This window comes from Sinocyclocheilus rhinocerous, unplaced genomic scaffold (genome assembly GCF_001515625.1).
Source record: "Sinocyclocheilus rhinocerous isolate Xijiao unplaced genomic scaffold, SAMN03320098_v1.1 scaffold4098, whole genome shotgun sequence".
NCBI lineage: Eukaryota > Metazoa > Chordata > Actinopteri > Cypriniformes > Cyprinidae > Sinocyclocheilus > Sinocyclocheilus rhinocerous.
In genome coordinates this window covers 60,543-85,870 of record NW_015644698.1, presented here as the reverse complement: position 1 = coordinate 85,870, position 25,328 = coordinate 60,543, and the positions used below count along the sequence as shown (strand labels likewise).

General features: G+C 37.0%; 1 protein-coding gene across 1 annotated transcript in view; it reads left to right on the top strand.

The window, feature by feature from the left end:
• LOC107758798 (protocadherin-15-like) overlaps window positions 1-25,328 on the top strand; it is a 126,525-nt gene that overhangs the window by 83,941 nt on the left and 17,256 nt on the right. The window contains exons 12-20 of the mRNA XM_016576617.1: window positions 2,751-2,860; window positions 5,231-5,371; window positions 8,517-8,644; window positions 13,464-13,679; window positions 15,394-15,482; window positions 18,062-18,238; window positions 19,453-19,671; window positions 21,065-21,073; window positions 22,649-22,759. Coding sequence (XP_016432103.1) covers window positions 2,751-2,860; window positions 5,231-5,371; window positions 8,517-8,644; window positions 13,464-13,679; window positions 15,394-15,482; window positions 18,062-18,238; window positions 19,453-19,671; window positions 21,065-21,073; window positions 22,649-22,759 — 1,200 coding nt within the window. The remainder of the gene's footprint in view (window positions 1-2,750; window positions 2,861-5,230; window positions 5,372-8,516; window positions 8,645-13,463; window positions 13,680-15,393; window positions 15,483-18,061; window positions 18,239-19,452; window positions 19,672-21,064; window positions 21,074-22,648; window positions 22,760-25,328) is intronic.

The window sequence follows — 25,328 nt, the reverse complement described above, 5'->3', positions numbered from 1 at the left end:
ATTCATCCAATTAAAAACATTTAGGGTAATGATTCACATCTATATTTTTTAACTTGAGCCAATGAAAAAGAAATAACTTGCCCTTATTTCAGTGTAGCTTGTTTGCTATTTTTTTAAATATATTTTGTATTTTTTCTTGTCATGACCAAGTTGAATTTTCAGCATCATTGCTCCAGTCTTTAGTGTCACATGATATTTTAAAAATCATTCTAATATGCTGATATGCTGATTCTAATATGCTCAAGAAACATTTCTTATTATTATCAGTGCTGAAAACAGTTTTTGCAGTTTTGCTTTGAAAACAAGGTCTTTAATGACATAGATATATATGTGTGACAGTCGTCAGTGATGTGCAAGTGTGGAAGTCTACGATAATGTGCATATGTTGAAGTCTACTATAATGTGCATATATTGAAGTCTACTGTAATGTGCAAGTGCAGAAGTCTGAAAAGTTCGTTTTTTTTTTTTTCATTTTTCTCAAATAAATGCTTTATGTTTTCATAAGGTTTATTTAGTTAATTTGGAGTTTGATCATTACTTTGTGGACATATGCTTATCTACTCTGAAATAATTCACCCATTGTTATGAATTGTGTAAGGTACAGTAAATGTTCCTTGGCCTGGAACTATTGTTGTTTTTTTGTTTGTTGTTGTTGTTGTTTGTTTGCTTGTTCACCTTTTGGACTGTGTATAATGAACTGAGCTGAAGTTGAATAGACATGAGTTACAACTTATTGCCTGGTTGTTCCTTGTCTTGATTTAATAATACATATTATAGTGCTGGTTTACATCGTAACTGAACTAATCACTGTGATGGTTTTTACCCCTGGTGCCCGAACCCAATATTGTATGGCCAAATACCGCTACAACTGATCCCAAACTAGCACTGCCTACTTGTGCTAAAATTGCATGAAGTGAATGTTAATACCAGAAGGAAAAAGTGTCACACTGTCTCTGAAAGCCACCGTGACTCCTTAATCTTTCAAAATGATTATTTGTCAATAGTCCAAATCATGCTTTTCTCACCCACTGGTTCCAAAATATGATTTGAAGTGTAATGTTGTATGTTGTGCTTGGAAAGCGACAGCTGATTTCGAACATATGTTTCAGTATGGATCAGTTCGGCTGTTGGGTTTATCTGAGGTAAAGATCTGCTCACTCCCACGCTTGCTATCCTTTAACACTCTTTATTCTGCTTAGTTTAGCAACTGTGTAGGATGCCCAATTAACACTGTGATCCAGTTAACTTCTTGATTGATTAAATTCCTGTGAATTTTGTCTTGGTAATTATAAACTGGAATCCTTAACAGTTCAAATTAATTGAGTTTGTTTTATAAAATGAAACGGGTAAGCTGACCGCCTGATTTGAGAATGTGGAGTAATCATGCTGTCTGTCCATTGATTCTCTGTCAGACCTATATGTGTACATTTAAATTCAGTTTGATAGTGCTGAATAGCCTACTGTGCATTTATATCAAGCAGCAAAAAATGCAGCATTTAGATTGTCAGTCAATTCATTTATTTGCACTTTTTGCAATTTCAGCGGTTCTTGTAATGCACGGTTTTGAATGCCCATTTCCAACCTTTCTTACCCTCAGGCTTTTGTACTCTATTTTTAAACATTGCCTGTAGCTCAAATAGTAAAGAGTTAGCAATGCCAAGGTCATGGGTTAGATTCTAGGAAATACAAAAAAAATAAAAAATAAATGCATATACAGTTTATACAGAAAATGTATTTGTTTGTCTATTTATTTATTGTTCTTTGTTTCATTACATAATTAATTAGTACAGTTTTAATAGGTACTAGTTTGGGATTAAGATTTTTTAATGTTTTTGAAATTTATTTTATGAAAAGTATTTTATGCTCACCAAGGCTGCATTTATTTGATAAAAAATACAGTAAAAACATTAATATTGTACAAAATTATTACAATTTAAAATAGACTATTTTCTGGCTTAATATATTTTAAAATATAATTTATTCCTGTGATGGCTGTCAGACTCTGTTCCATGTTTTGTGTGTGTCTTGCTCCCCATGTGCCTTCCGATGCCCATATTTGGTTTGTTTCCTGTTCCTGTCCTGATTTAGTTGATTTCTTCCCAGGTGTTTCCCATGTTTAATTTCCATTGATCCCAGGTGTGTCTCGTCAGCCCCTCCTCCTGTGTGTATAAAAAGTGTTCCCAGTCCCTAGTTCTCTGTCCGCTGTTGTACGTCTTCCTGTTAAACGTCTTCCTGAGTTCGTCTCCCTTGGTTCCTGGCATTAAAGTCTTGTTAAAGTATTCTCCAGCGTCTCCTCGTCCCTCGTGTGTGTGACATCGTGACAATGGCACAGCTGAATTTTCAGCAGTCATTATTTTTAGTCATCAGAAACCTTCAGAAATCAATTTAATATGCTAATTTTCTGCTCAAGAAATATTTATTATTATCAATGTTAAAAAAAACAATGTTCTGCTCTATATGTTTGTGAATTATTTGAAATAAAAATCGTTTGTAACATTATAAAGGTCTTTACTGTCACTTTTGGTCAATATAATGCATCCTTGCTGAATAATTCATTCAAACAAATAAATGAATACATGCATGCATGCATACTTACTGACCCCAAAGAGTTAAAGAGTTACTTTTGCTCTATGTTACTTTTACATTCCCAGTAAACTTGGTACATATCGGTGGCATGACCCACCAGAATCGTTGTTTTATTGTGTATGATTTGTGATTCATCATTAATGCAGTGCACTTTGTATGTGCAGGTTCTCTCCGGTCAGCGAAAATGCCCCTGTGGGAACGGTTGCAGGAGTCATCTTGGCGGCAGTCATAAACCAGACCATCGTCTACTCCATCATCGATGGAAATGAGGGCGGTGAGCACTAACCAGATTTGCATAATTTGTTTAGAGAATAAGGTGCTAAAATTATGCAGAAAGTGCATGCAATTAAACCATCACTGGAAGTTCTCATACATACAAGAGTATAGTTCAACCAGACTACGGTTTATTCCCTCCTCAGGGACAAAAAAAACAAAAGACAAGATTGCGGGAAATGTCACACTGGTATTTTATGAGCTGGATATTATTGTATTGTAATAAATTATAGTTTGTAAGACATCAAGCTCTGGATAATGACAGCCCGCAGACTCCTAGACGGTGTTTCTTAGGTGTCTGTCAGCTGCAAGTTATCAAAAGCTCAGTGAGAGAGAAGGTTTCGTTTGAAGGAGCGCGCTTCCTGTTGCCGTGTGTCATCGGAGAGCAAGCGAGAGCAGGAAGAGGGAGGTGTGCGTGATTAAATCCTCTCTGTTCAGAATGTGTTCAGCCGAAATCACATTTGAATACATCTGGCGCGGGTTTAAAGCGATGGGGAAATCGTTTCGGTACATTCTCATTAGGCGGAATCAAGAAGCGTAGATAGGTAATCAAAGGGCTGTTTTCATTAGCGCAAACTAGAAAAAGCCAGGAATAATAAGGTAATCATTCCACCCTTCAAACCGCCTGGATCCAAGGCGTTTAATGCGATGACTTCACCCAAGATCAGAGCTAATCCTTTATGAATGTTAATGAGACTCAAGAGGTGGGTAGTGCACTCTGGACCCGAAATCCCAGTATAGCTAAGTGCATTAACGATACGCTACACGGAAGCGGGAAAGGGATGAGTTGTAAGACCTAGACTTAGCCGGGCCAAGAATTACTGATTGAGTAATGTCATATTATGGTAAAGGTATAGATGACAATATAGTTTTTTGACCCCTGTAAATGCAATGGGAAAAATTAGTTATATAGTAAAGAACCATATGGTAATCCCTATTTTGGATAATCCAGTGAATAAAATCTAGTGAATGCTTTAAAAATGAAAGGTACTTCATTTCATCCCAGAAGTGCGCTTAACCGTACTCAATGTGTACTTCTGAATGTGTGTTTGCAGGTAATAAATTAATTAATTAAATATAGGACCATTTTAGTGTACTTAAAGTACACTTCAATGACTATGTGTTTCTTAGGACACTAAAAAAAAGTGTACTTTGTAAAAAAGCCAAAATAAAAGTTTAAACTACATTTTAAAACCTTGTTTTAATCTTTTGTTGTGCTTTAAAGAAGTTCACTTATATGACTAACATACTAAAGTACTTTTAACTGTAGTGTTTTGTATTACATTTAGTTTACAACTTTCTGAAGATTTTAGCATGGTAATGGATATGACAATGTTAATGTATTTGGTCTTGATGAAATAGATCTGCTGCTGCTGTAGGCTATTGCTGTTCTTGTAGATTATTGTATAATACAGTACAGTATATAAGTACAGGAACTAGCTACTGCAAATACATATGCCGATACGGTGCTGTCAGTATTTAAGACATACTGCTGCTGCATGAATAGCATATAAAATAACCCGTAGCAGATTTATACAGGCGGAGCTGGGGAGGGTGGAGAGTTTCGGAGGAACTCTGAAAGTGTGCTGCGAAATTCTCTAGTGAACGCTAAACAGCCCTTTAAATGTAAAGCAGTAAGCTCATTGGCTGCATATGCCACATGAACCAATCAGCATGTGCCTAGTAGTTTAATGCTGTGAATATCATCAGTTTGCGTTAGCGACCCATCAGCCTGTGTATCTAGAGTTTCATGACAGAACTTGGCATTTAATACAAATTAACAAGTTAATATGTTATAAATGTACTAAATTTAAACGACTACATTTTAAAAAAAAAAGTGTAATTTATAATATACAAAAGTATATTTTAATTTATTATAAATGCTTGTCAGTATTCGGCAGTACACTTTTACCATATTTCAACAACAAAAGTAGTTATGAATTTACATATAGAGATGTACTTAAGTCCTACTTAAGTGGGTCAAAAAGCACTCTTAAGTAGAACTAATTGCATTTAAGACAAATTTAAAATACAACACATTGTAAATTAACTATAAATAACATGCAATTAAGCATCCAAAAAACATTCAATTCAATTTACACTCAAGTAGGCCTAGGTTATTTTAAAGTATATTATTTATGCAATCTGTAATCTTTTTTTAAAGTATGCTAGCGTGTACATTTTCCACAAAGGATTTTTTTATTTATTTTTTTCATTTTATTTTGGAAATTTTCAGACACTCAAGTCTCCCACTCTATAATAAATATGTAAGGTTACAAATGCATAATTCTGACTCTGTGTGTTATCTCAGTGTGAAGCTGTTGTAAAACAGCAATTAAACAAACCTGCTGTCTTTCTCCTGTTGCCACAGGTGAATTCATTGTGAACAACATCACTGGAGTTATCAGCACTGCCAAGCCACTGGACTACGAGAGCAACAGCAGTTACGTCCTCCGTGTGGAAGCCGACTCCATGAGGGTGGTGTCATCCAACCTTCGAGCCCCATCCAAAAGTGAGGCTGCTTTTAATGCCCATTCATACCATGGATAACTATGAATCTCTATGAGAAGTTAACACTACAACTATAACGTTAACAAAAGAGAGCAACAATATCAATGGAATCACTGTTAGAACGTTTTTTTTTTTTTTTTTCAGCTAATGAATGATTGCACATTGACAGCCAAACAGTACAAGCATTTAAAGGTGCGCTAAGCAATGTTTGAAAAATGCTTTTGACCACAGTGTCGGAACGTGTCCCGAAACACACTTGTAGCCAATCAGCAGTAAGGGGCGTGTCTTGTTATGTTAGAGAGAAGAGGGCGCTCAATTTGAGTGCACAGGACGGATATTAGCAGATTGATTATAGATAGAGAGAAATGGAAGATAAAAAATAGGAAAACATTAAAAAGAAGGGTTACGACCAAGCAAGAGGTAGGACCCGCGTAAATATCAGAGCAGCTTTCCAGCGGGGGAGAGAAACTCAAGGAGCGGGAAGGGCTCGAATCGTACACCAAGGTTGCGTTGTTTCTTCTTGATAGGTGAGTAACGTTGATTTTGCTTTCTTTTACACAACTTATCCGTGTTGGCTTTTGTTTGAATATGCTTGTGTGTCATCTTCGCTTGTTTCCGCAACCGTCGTTATGCCAGGGTTGTGTGCGTACGTGTGGGGCGGAAATATAAAAATAGGGGCGAGGTCCTGTTGGGTTATGGGCGTGTTTGTTTCGGTGCTTTCAAATATCAACATCGTTTGACAAAAATCGCTTAGTGCACCTTTAAAGTGGCAGATGACAAAACTGCAGCTCATGCTTATAATAAACAGAATTTTATTATCTGTTGGTGTGGACGCTAATATAGTTATAGTTATCTTTACATTTATTGTTCTTTGTGTGAACTGGCCTTTACCCTTTTACTCTAAAATGATAACTAAACTCAAATTCAGAACAGATTTAACCATCAAATGTGTTAAAAGGAATTTAAGGCCCCGTCCACACGGAGACGCGTTTAGCTGTATACGCATACATTTTGTATCGTATAGGCGTTTCGTCCACACGGATCCGGCGTTTTGGGAGAGTGAAACCGATATTTTTTTAAACCGGGTTCCAGAGTGGATTATGCGCATAGTCCAAGTCTTCTTCTCCGTTTTTAGTGTATCTCTGTGGCAGAATTACAGCGCCACATACTGGTCTGGCATGTATACGACACCGTTTTGTGTCGGTTTTGTGGTTTCGTGTGGATGCAGATATTTCTTGAGATGAGGGGGGAAAAAAAGATAGAATAGGGAAAGCTCTGGCTTTGTGTGGACGTAGCCTTAGAACACATTTCTGAACACATCAGTCAAATTATCCAAAATAAAGAACATTCCGTATGGGTCTGCTTTTGACCCTGGGACATTTTATGTGGCTTAAAAGCTTGTTCAGAGTGTTTTTGCTTTTTATTTTGGAGTGAATAAAACGCCTCCTTTCCAGCATGCCATCTCAGTGTAATAAAAATATGTGTAAATGACTTCCTGTCATCTCATGTTCCGTTAACATGGGGGATGGGCGGCTGTTTGTCCATCTTTTCCATGTGGAGTCGTTTATGGAAAATCATTATTTGAGAAAAGCATTCATGATTAACCAGATTAGACAGCTATGGATATTGATTTCTTTTTTCTCATTTAATATACCAAGTACGCAAACCTGGTGATAAAGTCAAAAGATTAGTTGCGTCCAGTCAGTCTGTCAGCTTAGTGGATTTCATTGATTGTTTAATGCAAGTTTTAATTATATCTTGTCAGTGTGCTTGCGAGAGCTGCCAGGTCAGTGTTTTAAATAAGACCTCATGGGTCTCATGAATATCTAGATGGAGTAGTCATACAAATATGAGGGTTGTGAATTGATTTAAAATTGTCATTAAATTAATTGCATCATATACAGGTTAATTAATCAAATTAATCAATGTTTTCATAGATCAATATCTCACTGAGAAAAGTCTCCAAATGAAGAGAATTTAAAGACTTTACATTGTAGTAGCAGACAAAAGCATTACAAAAAGTCAATATATTATTTAAAATACTTCCTTTATGTTTTCAGGTGGTTAATTTCCTATTTTTATTCATTGTTGTTGGATTCATTGCTGTCCAGTGGTCAAGGAATCCCTTTCTGCTCTGCGCTGTGATGCTTCAGCGCTCCACTCGGAGTGACTGCGCAGAAATGAGCAGAAGGTTCTGGAAACCCCTTGGCATAAAATCTCTCAGATGATAAATCGTGTTGTTGCTCTCATACCCCCACAAAATATGACTCTGCCTTTTACCTTGAGAAGTGACAGATGATAGTCTTGAAGGACTTGATGAAGAAATGCTGTGCTCCATATAGAAATGTACTTCAGCAGCTTAGATGTGCAAAACTGAGTGTGAAGAGCAGAGTTTTGATGATCTCCTGAATTTGATTGTAATAGCTTCGAAGCATGTTTTGAGAACTGGCATGAAAAATAGGTAGTTTTAAATGCATGAATAGTTTAAAACTTTTAATGCTAGTTTTATTACCTCTGAAATTAGAAATCATACAAAAATATCTACATTTTTGACATTTGTTGAATTTATATTTACTTCATTGTAGTTAAAAGCTGTTTTAATTAAGAATTTTTTTTTAAATCGAATTACTGTTGTGTTGACCGCATTTATCAAGCTTAAAGTCGGCATGAAATGGAAAGTCACCCTATTTTCTAAATGCATATAATGGATATTTCTGTGAACGATTCACTTAAATGATAATGATAATGATAATAATAATGAGACTAATAAATTTTAATCAAAAATGACGACATCTGATGTCATTCTCCAATAATTTAGTCCGATTAAACTCTGCTAATCTTACAATTGACTGCAAGCTCACATTCAGATCTGCCTCCATCCAATCTTTCTTTTTCGATAATCGTTTTGACGTTTGATGTATGTTTCAATACAGAAGAAAAGGTCTATCTCTTCCGTTGATCAAAATATTATTTTGAAGTTTATTAAATGTCAATCAAAAAATTTCACTGATCTTTTTTTTTTTTATTACAAAAGTTATATACAAACCAGAGACATGCTATAACATGTTCTTGGATGTTCTGTATGCCTTATACGTCCTCACTTCATTTGATCATCATTTTTTATTTCGTTTTTTTTTTTTTTTCAGGCAACACAGCAAAGGTCTTCATCGATGTGCAAGATGAGAACGACCATCCTCCTGAGTTCACTAAGCCCTTTTACCTCGGTGGGGTTGCAGAGGATGCCAAGACCTTCACCTCTGTTTTACAGGTCCAGGTAAAGTGTCGTCTCCCGCAGGATTGTAACTCTATCCACGAGGCTTCAGATAGCACTCCCATGGATAAGCCAAGGATTTGTTCACTAAGTGATGCGTATTGCATCAGAATGTCAGGAGCAGGATAAAAAGCAAATTGTAATTTAATTGACGGGTTCCTACACATGTGATAAAATGTCAGTCCAGCACCAGTGGAAGCAATTCAGAGAACAAAGCTGCACAGCGCTGAATAATAATTCAGTTCTTCAACAGGAGGAAATCAACCATTTTCACGGTCATGGAAGACCTGAAATATCAGGGAGTTTTAAAAGTGTGTTTTCCTGGCCTGGAAAAGTCATGGATATTAATCAAATTGTAAAAGTCATGGGCATGTATTTTGTGAATATCAGCTTAACAACTTGGCAAGTTTGCTATTGCGCTTGCATAGAGAAAAAAACTTGTTCACAAAACTTCATTCTTTTTCATTCTTTTGAATCAAAGAGGTGCCCAAATTGGCCTGAATGATTCAGTAGTGAACTGGTCTGAATTAGAATGATTTTTAAAAGACTGGAATGAAAAAACGATGGGAATTCATCACTGAAAAGTGGATGTGTTATGCTAGTTTTCCTCTGTGCTGGTGGTTGAGGTGAGTTGGTTCCTGTGTCCCGTGTGAGGTTGTTGTTCTCTGGTTGATCAGATTGCTGGTCTTGACTGAGGAGCTTAAGTCTGCCCAGCTGGGGTCTGAAAGATTGGATCATCTTGAGACAGCTTGTAAAATGTCATGGCTGCGGTGGCCCGCTGATACAGATCTCAACACAACTGTCAAAAGCATGGACAAGGGCACTGCATACTCTGGAAAAGAAAATGAATCAAAGATCCTCATAAATCAGCCAGGGTTTCTCTTAGAGCACGGACTGCGTCCTTTTCCAGACGCTGTTCCTCTATCGTTATTTTCTTTGTCTTTACTAGTACTTTTCTGCCTAACAATTACTTTGTCTTTTTGTGTTCTCTGACTAACTCTATCTCCTACTCATAACAGTTTTCAAGCCTTTATTTTAGCCTGAAACATACACTATGCAAGTACGTAAACAGGCACTTCTAGCTTGAGTTTAAAAATTTCCCAATGCTTTTATACATTTCTGTGTGATTTATAATACAAGACAGCTTGTAAAATGTCATGGCTGCGGTGGCCCGCTGATACAGATCTCAACACAACTGTCAAAAGCATGGACAAGGGCACTGCATACTCTGGAAAAGAAAATGAATCAAAGATCCTCATAAATCAGCCAGGGTTTCTCTTAGAGCACGGACTGCGTCCTTTTCCAGACGCTGTTCCTCTATCGTTATTTTCTTTGTCTTTACTAGTACTTTTCTGCCTAACAATTACTTTGTCTTTTTTCTCTCTCTGACTAACTCTATCTCCTACTCATAACAGTTTTCAAGCCTTTATTTTAGCCTGAAACATACACTATGCAAGTACGTAAACAGGCACTTCTAGCTTGTTAAAAAATTTCCCAATGCTTTTATACATTTCTGTGTGATTTATAATACACAGGTTTCATTCTCAGTATTGTAGTTTAGCACTATAGCAGATATTTGCAAAAAAAAAACAAAAAAACAATCCGTTCATCAGGTCAACTCCTGTCATGGCATAGTAAAAGTTTCATAAGTTTCACGTTTATGGCTAACTACCTACTGTAAATAATAACTGGTAATCCAGTTTAATGGCGCAGATTTGACAGTAACTCTGTTTCCCCCTTGTGTATGGGAGTGCTAGGGATTTCAAAAGTAGCAGTATAGTATAAAGTTGATGCTAACATGTAAGTAATGAAATGCCAGTACAGCATCAGTAATACTGATGTGGTTACTGTTGCTAACTCAGGCGAGCTTTACAGAACATAAACTGGATATTTCAGTGATCAGCGCATTTTTTCAATAAAATTTGCATGGACATATGAATTGACATTGCAAGGCATTTTTCTGCCATTTTTTCTTAGTGAAAACAGTGAACAGAACAAGTCCTAATGTTTCTACAATAGACCTGTCACTCTCTATTGTGTCAGTCATATTAATCAAACAACAGTATTGACAAGATAAATAGAAAAACACTCATAGCTCCGGGATGGATAACTTTTTAATAGGTGTTTCATTGTTGAACATACACAAAGCTAGGCCAAAAGTAAAAAAAGAAACTTTATTGTTAATTGTAATTACAAACCAATAATTTAAGTATCGGTGTATAATTGTATTTTCCATTTAATTACTTTTTCAGTTTCAGACTGTTTATTTGTGTTAAAGGAAAAAGGTTAAAGTTGTATTATGCTTTTTCACTTTTTCAACTTTAGTTAGTTTGTAATGTTGCTGTTTGAGCATAAAAAAGATCTGCAAAGTTACAAAGCTCAAAGTCCACTTCAAAAGGAGATGTTTTATTTAACAGAAATCACTTTTCAAAAACTACAACGAACGACTCGTTTGGACTACAACGCATAATTTCCGGGATTTGTGATATCACAGGCTATTGAGCTGCACTAGAGAAGGCAACGAGTGTTATCACTATGTCAGAGACACGCTAGCTTTCCCAAAGCAGACGAACTTAGAGTGGTTACAATCATCCGGGTTTAAATCGCGCTCAAATTGATTTGATTTTGACGCAATATTTACACTGAAGCTCGCAGACGGCTATGGTAAGGGGCATGACATTTCCCGACCAGGCGCAGAGTGCTGCCAATCACAACACACACTGGCCCAGCTAACCAATAACAGCACTTTTCGTATTTCAGAAGGCGGGCCTTCATTTGATACGGGAACTATTCGAGACGGTCATGCCAGACTGGGGAGAGGTGTTGTAATAATGTAAAATATGTGAAAAATAATGTGTTTTTCGAACAACCAAGTATGAGAGCCTGTTCTTAATACACCCCCAAAACAAAATCAAAACTTTGTAAAAGAGCATAATAGGACCCCTTTAAACACCCAGCATACTCCAAGCACTGTTGATTTCATTAATCGTGTCTTTGTTCTGTTGTTTTTATTTGTTCAGTTGTTTGTAATTGGTTTCTCTCTCTTCTTTTTTTTATATAGTACGGTTTTCTTGTCTTGAATAATTAAAATTTTAATTAAAATATTTTTCTTCAGATATACTTGAAGGCTAATTTACTTTAATATTTATACTAATTTTTCACTTCAAAGAAGTGTTTAATAGTATATTACTTTTTACTGTGGTATCAAAATTGCAATGTATTCCACAAGCGTCTACATTTACGTACTTGCGTAAGTATGTTTCAGGCCTCAGAACTACAAGCTGTAAAAGTCATCCATGTAATTACCTCAGTGTTACTCTAATCCGACATGCAGGCCACATGCTGTTCTTAAAACAGGGGTTCACCTCATATGGCTTCACCCTGCCTTAAGTTCATGTGCAGACTAAAAGAACAGCGACAGCGATGCTATCGGGTGCCTGGCGTCCTGTATTCGTTCAAGGAGACCTTATTAGCCAAGACCCCAGACTGAGTTAAGCCATGCAGCAGAAGTCCAGGGTTTTATAGGCTCACATTCACTGCGAATACAGATTACCATCATCAGTGTCTCCTGTTTACTCGAAGAAACATCTGAGATATGAAGTTCAACGGGCAAAAGTCCAAATATGCTGCCTTGACATACACGATCACGCATTTTGTCCACTTCTCAGGTGTCGCAGAAATCGCTTACTATGGATTTTTGTTCAAACAGCTCAGGGGTTCGTAGATTAGACTAATCTACTTTTGAAATCCCTCTTTAAATGGTTTTGAGGAGGAAAAAAGGCGTGAAAATTGAAACCGTTCCTAGCTCTGCCAACCCTAAGGACAGGGATGTTGTGAAAGAACTGCTTTGCGTTGTGGAAGCGCTTTCTCCGATTAGCCCTGCATCCATTGTTCTGTCCTGATCTGATAATTAGTTTAAGCAATCTATTGGCCTACTGAGAAAACATTGCCTTTCTGATGTTCCTCGAGTTTAATCTGAGGTAGAAACACGAAGACAAAAAAGAGAGACTTTTGTGGAAATACAGATTCGATTTCACAGCTTCGACTCAAAGATTTCCGCTAGCAGGTTGCGTGTACTGTCCACGCTCAACCTCGATAAATGACCAACTAAAAGACCTTTTGTTTGTAAGGGACTTTAATAGACACTTTCTGTATTAACTGAAATGTGTCTCCAAGGCATATTGAAAAATATTGGCCTTCTGAGAAAGCAGTGCCTTTCTGAAGTTCCTAGAGTTTAATCTAAGGTAGAAACGTGAAGAAAGAAAATAGAAAGAGACTCTTGTGAGTTTTGACTCAAGATCTGTGCGCAGCGACAGTCAAAGGTTTCCACTTCTGAGTTGTGCGTTGTGTCAACTCAAGATCTGCGCCACAGAGGCGATCAGAGGTTTCCGCCGCCGAGTCGTGCGTTCTGTCCACGCTCAGCCTCAATAAACGACCAATTAAAAGATGGACCTTTTGTTTGCAAGGGCTTTTAATACACACTTACTGTATTTATTGAAACCGGTCTCACAGGCATATTGGAAAAAGTCTCATTTGTGTTAATGACTCTGCCTGGTCCTGGGCACCCTGCTGTCCGTGGAGCCGACCCATTCCTCTCTCTTGTAAAAAGCCATTGTAAATCATTGTCACCGCAGTGGAGTGCTATAATGTTCAGCTGAGACGGAGCCAAAGTGACGCCGGTGCTGTGAAATTGGAGCTTGGAGCTCCCCTTAAAGTCCAGAGGTGGAAGTGCGTGCGACGGCAGAGGTTGAGTGTTGTAGGTGATAAGTAGCTCGTGGCTATTCCTCTCTTTGACATGTCTGTGCTCTATTGTATATGACAGGCTGTGGATAAGGACACAGGGAATTACAGCGCCATGCTGTACAGGCTGATTATCCCCCCAACTACTGACGGCAAAGACGGCTTTGTTATTGAGCCCTTCACAGGAGTAATTAAGACAGCCATCATGTACAGAAACATGCGGCGCTCGTACTTCAAATTTGACGTGGTTGCTACCGATGACTACGGGGAGGGACTCAGCAGCAGCGCTCAAGTGGTGGTACGTATGTGATCAAGCAGCATAAAGTTGAGTGTTTTTGGTGGTAGGTTTATTTCTCATTCAAATGATAGATTTGTGAGAAAAAAAATGACTCTTTTGAGCAGGTTCTTTTAAACGAATCAGTCAAAAATTCTCACAAAAAGAATCATAAAGTTATCAGTTTGATCCCTTGCTCACTGAATCAGTCATAAATATGACATCTGACTCACTGAACTTAACTTTGAAGTCATGTCTTCACTTTAATTCACATCTGTGTAATTAAGCCACATACGGACAATAAGGACAAACAAATACGATTGTCCTTGGGCGAGGGACCCCCATCTTAAAATTTGAAAAGCAGCTATAAATTTCAATGCATAAAGACTCAATTTATACTGTGAAAAATTTTACCATTACTGTTTTCTAACAGTTTTTATTACATTACATTATTTTGTTCTACTCAATATTGTACTATACTGTAAGCTGTAATATTTATTTATATTTCTTTAAATAATTAATATTTTTATTTGTTATTTATTTTAATATAGTGTGTCTATTTCTATTTACTTCAATTAATTTATTATTTGTTAATTATTATTTTTTTTTTTTTTTTTTTTTACTGTATTTACCCACTGTTTTTACATTTCCATGGACCCCCTAGTACTCCCTTATGGCCCTGGACCTCAGTTTGAAAGCCCCTGGTTAAAGATACAAATCCAGAACATCATTTTGTTTTAATAAATGTTACTTGGATTAAGACTAGTAATAATAATAATAAATAAAAAATATGTTGTCAAAAACTATGTACCATAGAAATTTATCAAGGAACCAGAATCATTAAGTGGCATCAGAATCAGAACAATTCTGGTGTTATAAGAAGGAAAGAAATTGCACACTTTAAATACGCAATCCCAAGCCAGTTTGAATAGATTGATTAAAGTTTAAAACTGTAATCTGTCTTGAGATGCAATCCATCATGTGATTTTACAGCAGAAGCAACTCCGTTAGCTGATTTTGATTAGAAAAATACAGTCCCTGTAAGCTTTCTTGAAGGACGTCCGAAGCTGATGCAAAAGAGGCATTGATTTTTTTGGTGGGCTGAAGGGCACCAGCAGTATTTAAACCCATAAATCAATCTCTCAATATAACTCAATATCTTCAACCTGCACTTAACCTGCGAGTTAAACATGTAGAAGCAAGGGCATCTAGTTAATGCCAGATAGACCGCTCTTAAAGTACAGAGCTTGAATTAAATACTGACTTTCTTTCTTCGGTTTAACACAAACCATAAGATTTTTAGATCGATTTAGATTTGATTATTTGTCTAAAAATCTTAGTTTGTGTTTCACAAAATAAAGAAAGTCATATACATCTGGGACGGCAGGGTGAGTAAATGATGAGAGAATTTTCATTGCATTGCTTTTTCAATGCATTAGATTTAAAATATCCAATAAAGTGGCATTGCAAACAAGTGATGCTAGAGGTTTTTTTTAGTGCAGTATAACAACACAAGTGTATATAAACAAATCTATAAATTGCTGGCTGGTTCTTTATTTCTAATGTACAGTAAGCAGAGATTTACCATTAATTGAGTTTCATTTTTAACTCATTCCTGTCTCCCAGTTTCATCAATCAAAGAAACAGCATATATTTAAAATGTTACAGTTCAGAGCCTTCATTCTATGCTATAATTTTCTCTTTTATAACCAGAGATTACTTTTGTCTTTTCTCCCAGGTGTCAGTGGTTAACCAGCTGGACATGCAGGTGGTCGTATCCAACGTGCCGCCCACTGTAGTTGAGCAGAACAAGGATCAGCTGATTGGGTAACGTGTTCTATACAAACACACTCTTCACCCAGACATACTCCCCAATACAACGCTTATGGCAGCAGGAGAAGCCACTTGAAGTTGTAATGTATGCATGAGTACTTGACTCCTGCGGGTACAGATGTTTATGTTGGGGATAATTCAGTGGGCTGCTTGATTCTGTCAACCCCTCTTATATAGAAGCCAGACCCACACTGTGTAACATCTGCGGCAAGAACAGAATAACCAGAAACCCCACTTTCCTCTGTCAGCCATGGGATAGCACTTATCCTTTTCTTTTTTCTCAATTAAAATAATACAAACCTAAATTAATTAATTTTTTAATTGAACATAAAATATCACACACAATATATATATATATATATATATAGCCATATATTTTAGCATTGTGAAATTTATTTACTTAGAATCATTGCTGCAGCACTAATATTTTGTGTTTATGTATTATCAAATGTGCAACATGAAAATACTTTTGTCTATGATGCCTAATTATTGTCAAAACTCATGCAAATAAGATTTGAGAGATTTTTGTAATTTTTTTTTTTTTATATATAAAATGGTCACATTTTAGTTTGGGGACCATTTCTCACCATTAACTATTAACTAGGACCTTTGCTTAAAAAAAAATTCCTAATTTGCTACTTATCAATAGCTAGTAAGTTATAAAAAATGCTGGGTTAAATACAACCCAGCACTGGGTAAAATATGGGCAAACCCAGCAACTGGGTTCTTTTGACCCAGCGGTTGGGTTAAATGATTAACCCAACCTTCTGGGTAGTAACCCAAATGCTGGGTCAAAACAACCCAATCGCTGAGTTTGTCCATATTTTACCCAGTGCTGGGTTGTATTTAACCCAGCATTTTTTAGAGTGTAGTTGTTATGTTAGGTGTGTGGTAGATTTAGGGAATCTAAAATATGGTCATGCAGAATAAGGCATTAATATGTGCTTTATAAGTACTAATAAACAGCCAATATTCTAGTAATATGCAGGCTAACAAGCAACTAGTTCATAGTGAGAATTGATCCCTAAACTAAAGTGTTACCATAAAAACATAGCGCATTAGTCATATGGAGCACATTTATCATGCTTTTAGGATGTTTTTATGGCATTTTTGGTGTTCAGCATCACCCATCCTCATTTATTTCCATCATATGGAAAAGAGCAGCATGAACATTTTTCAGAATTTCTCGAATTTCTCCTTGTTCCATAGAAGAAATAAATTAATTCAGTTCTGGAACAACGTGTTTAAATAATGACAAAATATTCATTTTCACATAGACATCCCTGTTGAGATATTACAGTGCAGATATGAAGACATAAACACATTGAAATTCCTAGTATATACACAGGCGGGAACACACACACACAGATAACAGAACTCACAGCCTGAGTTTTCCCAAACCACCTCATTCTCTCTTGGGGGGCAGCTGTGAATGGGGGGGTGGGGGGTATCTGAGGCACTGCAGGTAATTGGCTGAGGAGGGCTGGCTGCTCTGAGATGTGAGCTGAGGGGTAATAAAGACATCTACTGGGAGACAAGGACACCAGCTTTGAAGTGACACTGTCTAACACAGCTCAGTTTAGCCTTGTTTTGTATTTGTCCTCCTTGTACCTCTGTATTCAAAACAGTTTCTGTTCCGTGTAGCCAAACAAACATGGTTAATATAGGGGTTTGCAGCACTTGTGGTATATTTAGGCTGAGTAATTGTTGCTCTTGTGTAATTTTTTTCTGTTTTATATCTCTGGCTATGGTGATTACTGCAATTAGCGTTTGTTGTGCATGTTAGCGATCGTGTGGAAGTTGATTGTCAGCGTATTTCCTCTGATATGTGCCCACCAATTAATGGCTTTGGGGCTCTTAAATTAGCACAGAAATAATTCGATGCAGCATCCCTCTAACTTTCCCACAATAAGTTTTACTCAGTGTTTTGACATGAATTGTTTGTTTTGGTATGTAAGAATTTTGTTTGGTTTTATTTAGATTTTTAAGTTTTGTTTTGTTTTTTGTTTTGCTTTGCTTTGATTTAAAACCCTGAATAAAAAATAAAAAGGTAATTGTGACTTTTTTCTCGCAACTGCAAGTTTGTAACTCCCAGTTATAACTTGCAATTTTGGCTTTTTTTCTCAGAATTGTGAAGAATTTGAGAACGTCAAATTCTAAGGGGAAAAAAATTGGACTATTTTCTTAGAATCGCAAGTTTGTATCTCACAATTCTGACTTTGTAACTCGTGGTTGCTTGTTATAAAGTCAGAATTGAGAAAGATAAACTTGCAATTGGGGAAAAAAGTCTGCACATTTATATAACACAATTCTGAGAAAAAATGTCAGAATTGCGAGATGTAAAAGCAAAATTGAAGAGAAAAAAAGAATTGTGAGTTTTTTTTGTTTTGTTTTTTTTCAGTAGTGGAAACAGGCTTCCATAGTTTTGAGAATGTGCCCTATGTGAAAACAGTCATTAAAAGTATGTTTGTATAGAATTTTTGAAATAAAAAAATGGTAAATGGTAAATAGAATGTCTTCGGTATGTCAGAACGTTCTGTTGTCAATCTGTTATTTTCTGTCTTTCAATGCAGGATTTTAGAGCGCTACGTGCAGGACCAGATCCCAGGAGCTAAAGTTGTTGTGGAGTCGATCGGACCGCGTCGTTTTGGCGAGGGTTATGAACAGGAGGACTACTCAAAATCTGACCTGATGATTTATGCAATCGACCCTCTGACCAACAGAGCTCTCTCGAGACAGGAACTCTTCAAGTGAGTGCTTCCTCTCATTCAACTTACCCTTCCAAACTCCATTTCTGCAGTGCTCTTCTTTCTCTTATCCTCCTGACCTTTCCCTCAAATCTAAGCAACTAACTGCTAGAGATATATCTACCCTTCACACTGGAATATAGATGTGTTTTTCAGCTATACAGTAAATGGGAAGAGCTGCTTTATATTATTTAGATGAGTAAAGCAAAAATGCAGAGCGCTACACGTCTAAAAAAAATGTCAAAACAAAGACGTTGTAGGTGCATCAAGTGGACATGATTTGGGATTGAAGAATTGTGTTTGTAATTGCTGTAAATAGAAATATGAGTCATTTTTACCAGCTAGAGATGATGCATGGATTTCTTGGCTTGTTTTGGCTAAATACCAGCTTGCACTGATGTCTAATTTATTGATTATTTGTTTTGTGTCCATCAGGTTCATAAATAAATAAATAATCAATCAAATTATATTAATTACCTTTCATTTGTAAAGTGTTTAATTCACTGGATTACGCCAAAAAAAAGGTTAACATGGCCATTCAGTGTATTCTTTTATTTTACACTCAATTTCCTGCATACACAATTATACACACAATTAGCATGGTATAACATTTATCATAGCATTGCTTAAGATACCACCCACCCCTAGCCATTAGTTAGTCTGTTATTCATAGTGTAATTTTTGTTTTCCCATTTTTCACCCAAGCAGCACGATAAAGCAGATGGAGTGTATATTTATGTTTGTTTAGACATTTTCTAATTTTTCATAAAAATGAGACTAGTGGTTAAATCCGTAGCCAGATTGTCTGTTTTGTCAGAGTAATTAGCACGGTTTCTAATGTTTGTATGGGCAAATCATGAATTGTAGGCTGCCGTATGTGCTTCCAAACTCCTTAGTTCTAATATAGACAACATTCAGTCTTTTGTTTTATTTAACTGTCAGCAGGGGTGAATGGTAATTAGAAATTGTGCTTTATAGTAGCCAATGTAAGTATAAGATCAGCACATTACAGTTACATTACACTAAAAAAGTGAGAAGACACATGTTATACTTTATTGTAAAAGTTTGGCTCATGAATTTGAATTCATTCACTCAGTTGTTCACTGGCTGGAAGGCAAATGAGATCTTCATTGCCAGATTTACGTGGCTTGCACTGCAGAACTAGTTCAATAGCATATGCAAGGCCACGTATGTGACTGTTCCTGTGGTTTTTACAGGTTTTTAGATGGGAAGTTATTAGACATCAATAAGGAGTTCCAGCCTTATCTAGGTCGCGGAGGACGCATTCTGGAGATCCGCACGCCGGATGTGGTGGAGAGCGTGAAGAAGGCGGTTCAGTCTGTTGGATACACTGAAGGAGCCCTGCTGGCCCTGGCCGTCATCATCATCATGTGCTGTATCCCAGCCATCCTCATCGTCATCATCACCTACCGGCAGTGAGTGTCGCCACCATAGTCTAGTGTAGCCTAAAATTTCATGATCTAATTAAATCATATGGCATTTAATATTAATATTTAGTAGAGGTGTGCGATATTGACAAAAACTATATCTCGGATTTTTCCGATAACAATAATTCGCTGAGTATGTTTTTGTGTTGGTACCTTGGCTGGTTTAGGCCTGTCATGAATAAATAAATAAATATAACACTAAACCCGCCAGTGGGTAGTGGCAAGTCCCCCTCTCTTAATGAGTGATTCGTTGAATCATTCATTTAAACGATTTGTTCAAAACAGCTGATTCATTTCGAAATAAAGCAGTCAGCTGTCTTTATGAGTTGACCATTGAATCACTGACTCAAATGACTCATTCCAAAACAGATTAATTCAGGAATAAAAAATTGCCATGTTTATTATTATGTAAGAAAAAAAACCAGACATAATTGTGCCTAAAATGTAACTCACTCAGTATTAGCTTCTTGTTTGTTGAACTGTTGTATAGAATCAATACAACATTCGTGATCGGGAAGATGGCACTCTTGCTTGTGTGATATTGCCTATTTAACTATATCATATCATCAATTTTTTATTTTTTTATTTATTTTTTGCTACATACTCAATATTGCCAGCTAGCATATTGTTAAAACAACAGTAATGATATTTTCATAGACGATAAATATCGCACACCCCTAATATTTAGTGAAATTAGCCATTAACCAATTCTTCTGTTGTGATTCTTTGCATATTTCCAGTTAGTTTTTAATACAAATGTTATGTCACAGTGTTGCTTTTATGCCCTGTGTGGGAATGAGGTTGAAGTGGGAAGACTATTCAGTCTGCAGATTTCTCCACTTAAATATACCAAATAAATAAATAAATGTAAAGTTCATTAAGTTTGAAACATCCTGTTAAGCAGGCAGCTTCCATCCGCTGGGACTTCAGATGCACTCTTCTTTTCACAGTGGTAACACCTTTGAGAACTGTCTGGTCTTGTGTTTATTCAGTGTGAAAGAAGATTAATCAAGGCCATGAGAAGTAAATATAAGAAGCTGTCTGTGGTTAAGGGCTGAGTTTTACATGTGTTGCCAGCTGACCCAGTGCCATGTGACAAATCTGATGATGAGAACTGAGGAATAAAATGACATGATCAGTGCTAGAGATATGAGAATCATTCAGGAATTATTGAGGGTTTAGTTTGGCATGGATATAATTCATACTTGTGGGGAGAAGATAACAGATTTTTACATTTTGGGGCTGAAATCCAATATATATTTTTGCAATATACATGGTTTTTTTGCATTACTGATTCTTACTGCTGTGCAGTGAATCCATGTTGTTATGAGTCATTGTCTAATATTTTTTTTCTTTTCTTTTTACAATGCACCAACTTCAGATTCAAAGAGTAAGTATTGAGACATGTATGTGTAATTATATATTGGTTATATATCTCAACCATTTCCCTCTCTCTGTCACGGTGCGTGAGGATAGAGGAAGCGAGGACTCAAGTGCAGGAGGAATTGTTCTTTCTTTAATAATAAAATGAAACAAAAACAAACTCAAACCACCCCGAAGGGGAAAAACAGACAGGCAGGCTCGAAACTGCACTACATGCAGACATAACACACACAATGAAAAACAACGGATCAGCACAGGATTACAGACACCAGGAGAATAAATGGGAAACCAAACGAGGAGGCTAACGAGGGAAACACAGGTGGAGCAACTTAAACTATAACGAGGTAATAAGATGGGCGGGGCAAGACAATAGACAGGAGAGAGCACATGGCACAAAACAAACACAACACAAGCCATGTGCTCACCGAGAACAGTGTCATCTGGTGGCCATCCTGGGCACACCCGCTGAAGACTGTGACACTCTCGAGCATTATTTAATTCAGTGGTTCTCAAATGGTTTGGCTTAAAGGTCCAGATTTTACATTGGATATCAAATAGCAACTCAACACTACCTAAATAGTTTGTTGTACATGTACATGTTTGGTGTCAATGATACAACAATGTAAATCAACAATAGTGGAATATATTAATATATAAAAAAAACTCAACAGACTTATTTTTATAGTTTGAGTGTTTGGTTTCTAAATGTCTCTTGAATTTTAATGTTTATGCCAATAATTCACTGCACAAAATACATTGACGGCACTAATGATGTCTTTCCTCTTTGGTAGCATCTTCTTGTATTTTGCATAGTTTTGTTTGTTTACCTGTCCATGTTGCCCAAAATATGACCAGCTTCTAGAAATTTTGAGTTGAAGTACAATTTGATTTAACATGTGACCATTGGCATCCAAAAAAAAAGAAAAAAAAGTGAGAAGCGGTGTCTCCCCCTTTTAGAAATGCCTCTTTATTGTGCACTCCTCCTAACTATGAAAGATTATATGGTTTGTTGCAATTTATTATTATTCCATTTTATGCATACCATTTTTTTTCTCTTGCTGTCGGCGACCCACCGGTTGAGAACCACTGATCTAATTTGTTGTGTCTGAGAAACTCCAAAAAAGCTAAATGTCCAGGGAAAGATAAAAGCTTGTTGATTTCCCAGGACCAGAACAGAAGTGCTTAGAACACAACTTATGTAAAAAAAACATAGCTTTTGTTTTTTTTAACAAAGCTGATTCCAACATCCTTGTAAAATTGCACTTTGAAAGAAAAGATCATAACCGAATTATTCAAAAACATTAGAAGTGTTCTTTAAGGACAGCATGCTATGAAATTGCAAACTCAAACCACTTCACAGGCACTCATAACATAAACATAACCATCAAACTCTCAAATATTACCTTTGAATGCAATAAATAAAAAAATAAATATATGCAATAAAGCAAATTATATGCTTTCAAAAATGTGTTTCTGTAAACATATTGTTTTTGATATGTGAGTGCATGTATAATTTATGAATCTTTTATAATACAAGATATTGCTTTTATTTTGCTCCACTTGTTGACTTCATCATCTGAAGACGACAGGCAGAGTGTGCAAAAACAGCCAGGATTCAAATGGCACTTCCCACTGGCAAATCCGGAGGCGCTGCCACCAACAATCTGTATGAAGAACTCGGCGACAGCACCATGTAAGTTTTATACCTTCTGCACTTTATACTGTACTTGTCAATGTCTTAAAACACTGGCTGATTCAGAATATTAATATGTAATGGGTTTTACGGGATATATTTACTTGAAGTAAAATTGCACAAGTCTATTCATGGCTATGAATTAAGTCTATATTTCTAACCAAATTGGCATTTTTCTTTCTTGTTTAAATAATAAATCTAACAAAATGTAGTTGTATGATTGGAGCAAGAAGTGTGTGGAAAATTCATTTGAGTAAATGAAAATTCTAGTTTGATTATTAAGATGCTAATTTGAATTGTGCAGAATTTCTGCAGTATTTCTCTTTTACGATTTACAGATACAGTTTAATGTAACCTGTTTTTATAGCTTAGCAAAGCTAGGGCTTCTATTCATGGTGTTAAAATTCCACCCAATGGCAATATCCCTTTTTTGTGACGGTCATTTCCATTTATTCGTTTACCTGTGCCAGGATTTCTAACACATTAGGGGTAATGCAAAATTACAGGCCTTCCATAAAAAGATTGCAAGTCTGAACCCAGGTTGAGGTGATCACCAAACTCTTGTATTACCTTCAGGGTGTGGTCCCAACATCACAAGCTTTGAAAGTAAAAAGCAATACACAGCTTCCCGTCCTGTTCCGTGTCTTCATGGTTATCATTTCATAGCATGTTACAGGAAGGTTTTTGTGGAATATCAAAGATCCACATTTATCAGGAATGGTCTAAAGATCATCTAACCCAAATTTGATGAAGACTGGACTCATTTATTTTAGAAGTTGCAGGTACCCCTAAGGCATATAGTAGGCATGACAATTAACAAGTTTGTGTTTAAATTTAAATCAGAGCAGTGAAAATACCATCTGAAATCCTATGTGGCTTTTTCATTGCCATATCCATAGTGTTGCATCGCGAAGGTTTCGGTATATCAAAAATATATGATATTGTTGCGGTTTTTTTTTTTTTTTGGAAAACTGTTCAGTAACTTTTGACCCCAAAACTGTCAAGACAATTTATCTTCTATGAGTAATTTCATTACTTTTTACCCTACAATTCGAGGGCCTTCCACATACCCCCATATAGCTGTTGTGATGTCACATTTTAATTCAAAATATCAAGTAAAGTTTTTCATTATTACTAATTTCTCTGTAATGATTGTGTCTAATGTTAGGCAGGTTTCCATTTTTTAAAAGTGTAACCTTTATTACAGTTATCTGCATTTTAACATATTGCTAATTTCACTTATATAATGTCTTTTCCACCTGTCTCTCTTTCTCATTTCTTGGATATCAGATCTAAGTAAGTAGGGAGTCATCTGTGTTTCATCTATAGTAGTCAACTACCCAAGTAGTTTCAAGTAGACATTATACTGTAAGTAAGGTATAGCTGCATTTGTGATAGTTTCTCAAAGATGTTGAATATCCTTTGCTTCCAACTGCCTAGCACTGTTATCAGCTGCCTTTCTCTTGATCAGTATTGATATTAGCTTGGCACTGTGTTAGCGTTGTTCTGTGAAAACTTGTTTTGGGTGTTTGCCTAGGATTTGTTTAGCATTTTGTTCTTAGTACTAAAGTCAATCCAAGCAAGTGCTTTTTGTAGCTGGCTTCCCTCCTAATTCCCCGTCTATCTTGCTGTTCATGTCCTCTGTTAAGTTGATCATTGTCTCTTTTTGCGGTTATGCTGAAAGCAGGACTAAGAGGTGTGTTCTGAAGGACAGCGATCGGCAGCATCTCATTAGCTCATTTGCCTCCCATGCCATCACTGCTCACAAGCTGTCCACCGCTAATGGAGTCCTGCTTAACAACTTGCCTAAGTCAGAAAGCAACATTACCTTCCTTTCTGACGAGAACCCTCTTACTACAACCAACCCCCTGTACCATGATGACGGCACCCTCAGCAGCCCTGAGCACCAAAATCAGAGGTACCACCTGGGCATGTATTCACCCAACATGAGAGGTCTGAGAAAGTCCATCCTGAGCTTCCCATCTACAGACTCAGGACATGCCTGGACATTACCTTCTAGGTTGCACAAGTGTGAGACCAATAAAGCCCTACTGAGTAGAAGGGTGGCGATGGATCCAGTTCAGTGGGAGCTGCAACTGCTGAAGTCCGACCTTAAGGACAGTAAGGAGATGATTGATGGGTTTGATGGGCTTGTAGACGAAGATCCAGAGCCCAAATTGACAGTAAAAGAGCAGGCACGGCAGTTTGAGCAGCAGGCCTTTCAGGACATAAGGCAGAGGCTAGGCCAGGACTCTCGTGGGTCACTCTCTTCCGAAATTATTCTCTCCGTTTTTGAGACCCCGCAGTCTTCAGTCATGGGACATAACAGCAGACCCCCAGCAATAATCATTACCCAGAGTGACGGAACGCCTCCGCCTAGTCACAAACCCACTCCACCAGTGCTGCGGAAGTTCAGCAGAATAACTACCTATCCCAATGTGGAGTCTTACGAGGTCAATGTGGAGATCATCCCAGACCCACCAGATGTACCTGCTCCACCACCCCCACCACCTTCTCATCCCTCCAGTCCCCCACCACCTCCTCATCCCTCCAGTCCCCCACCACCTCC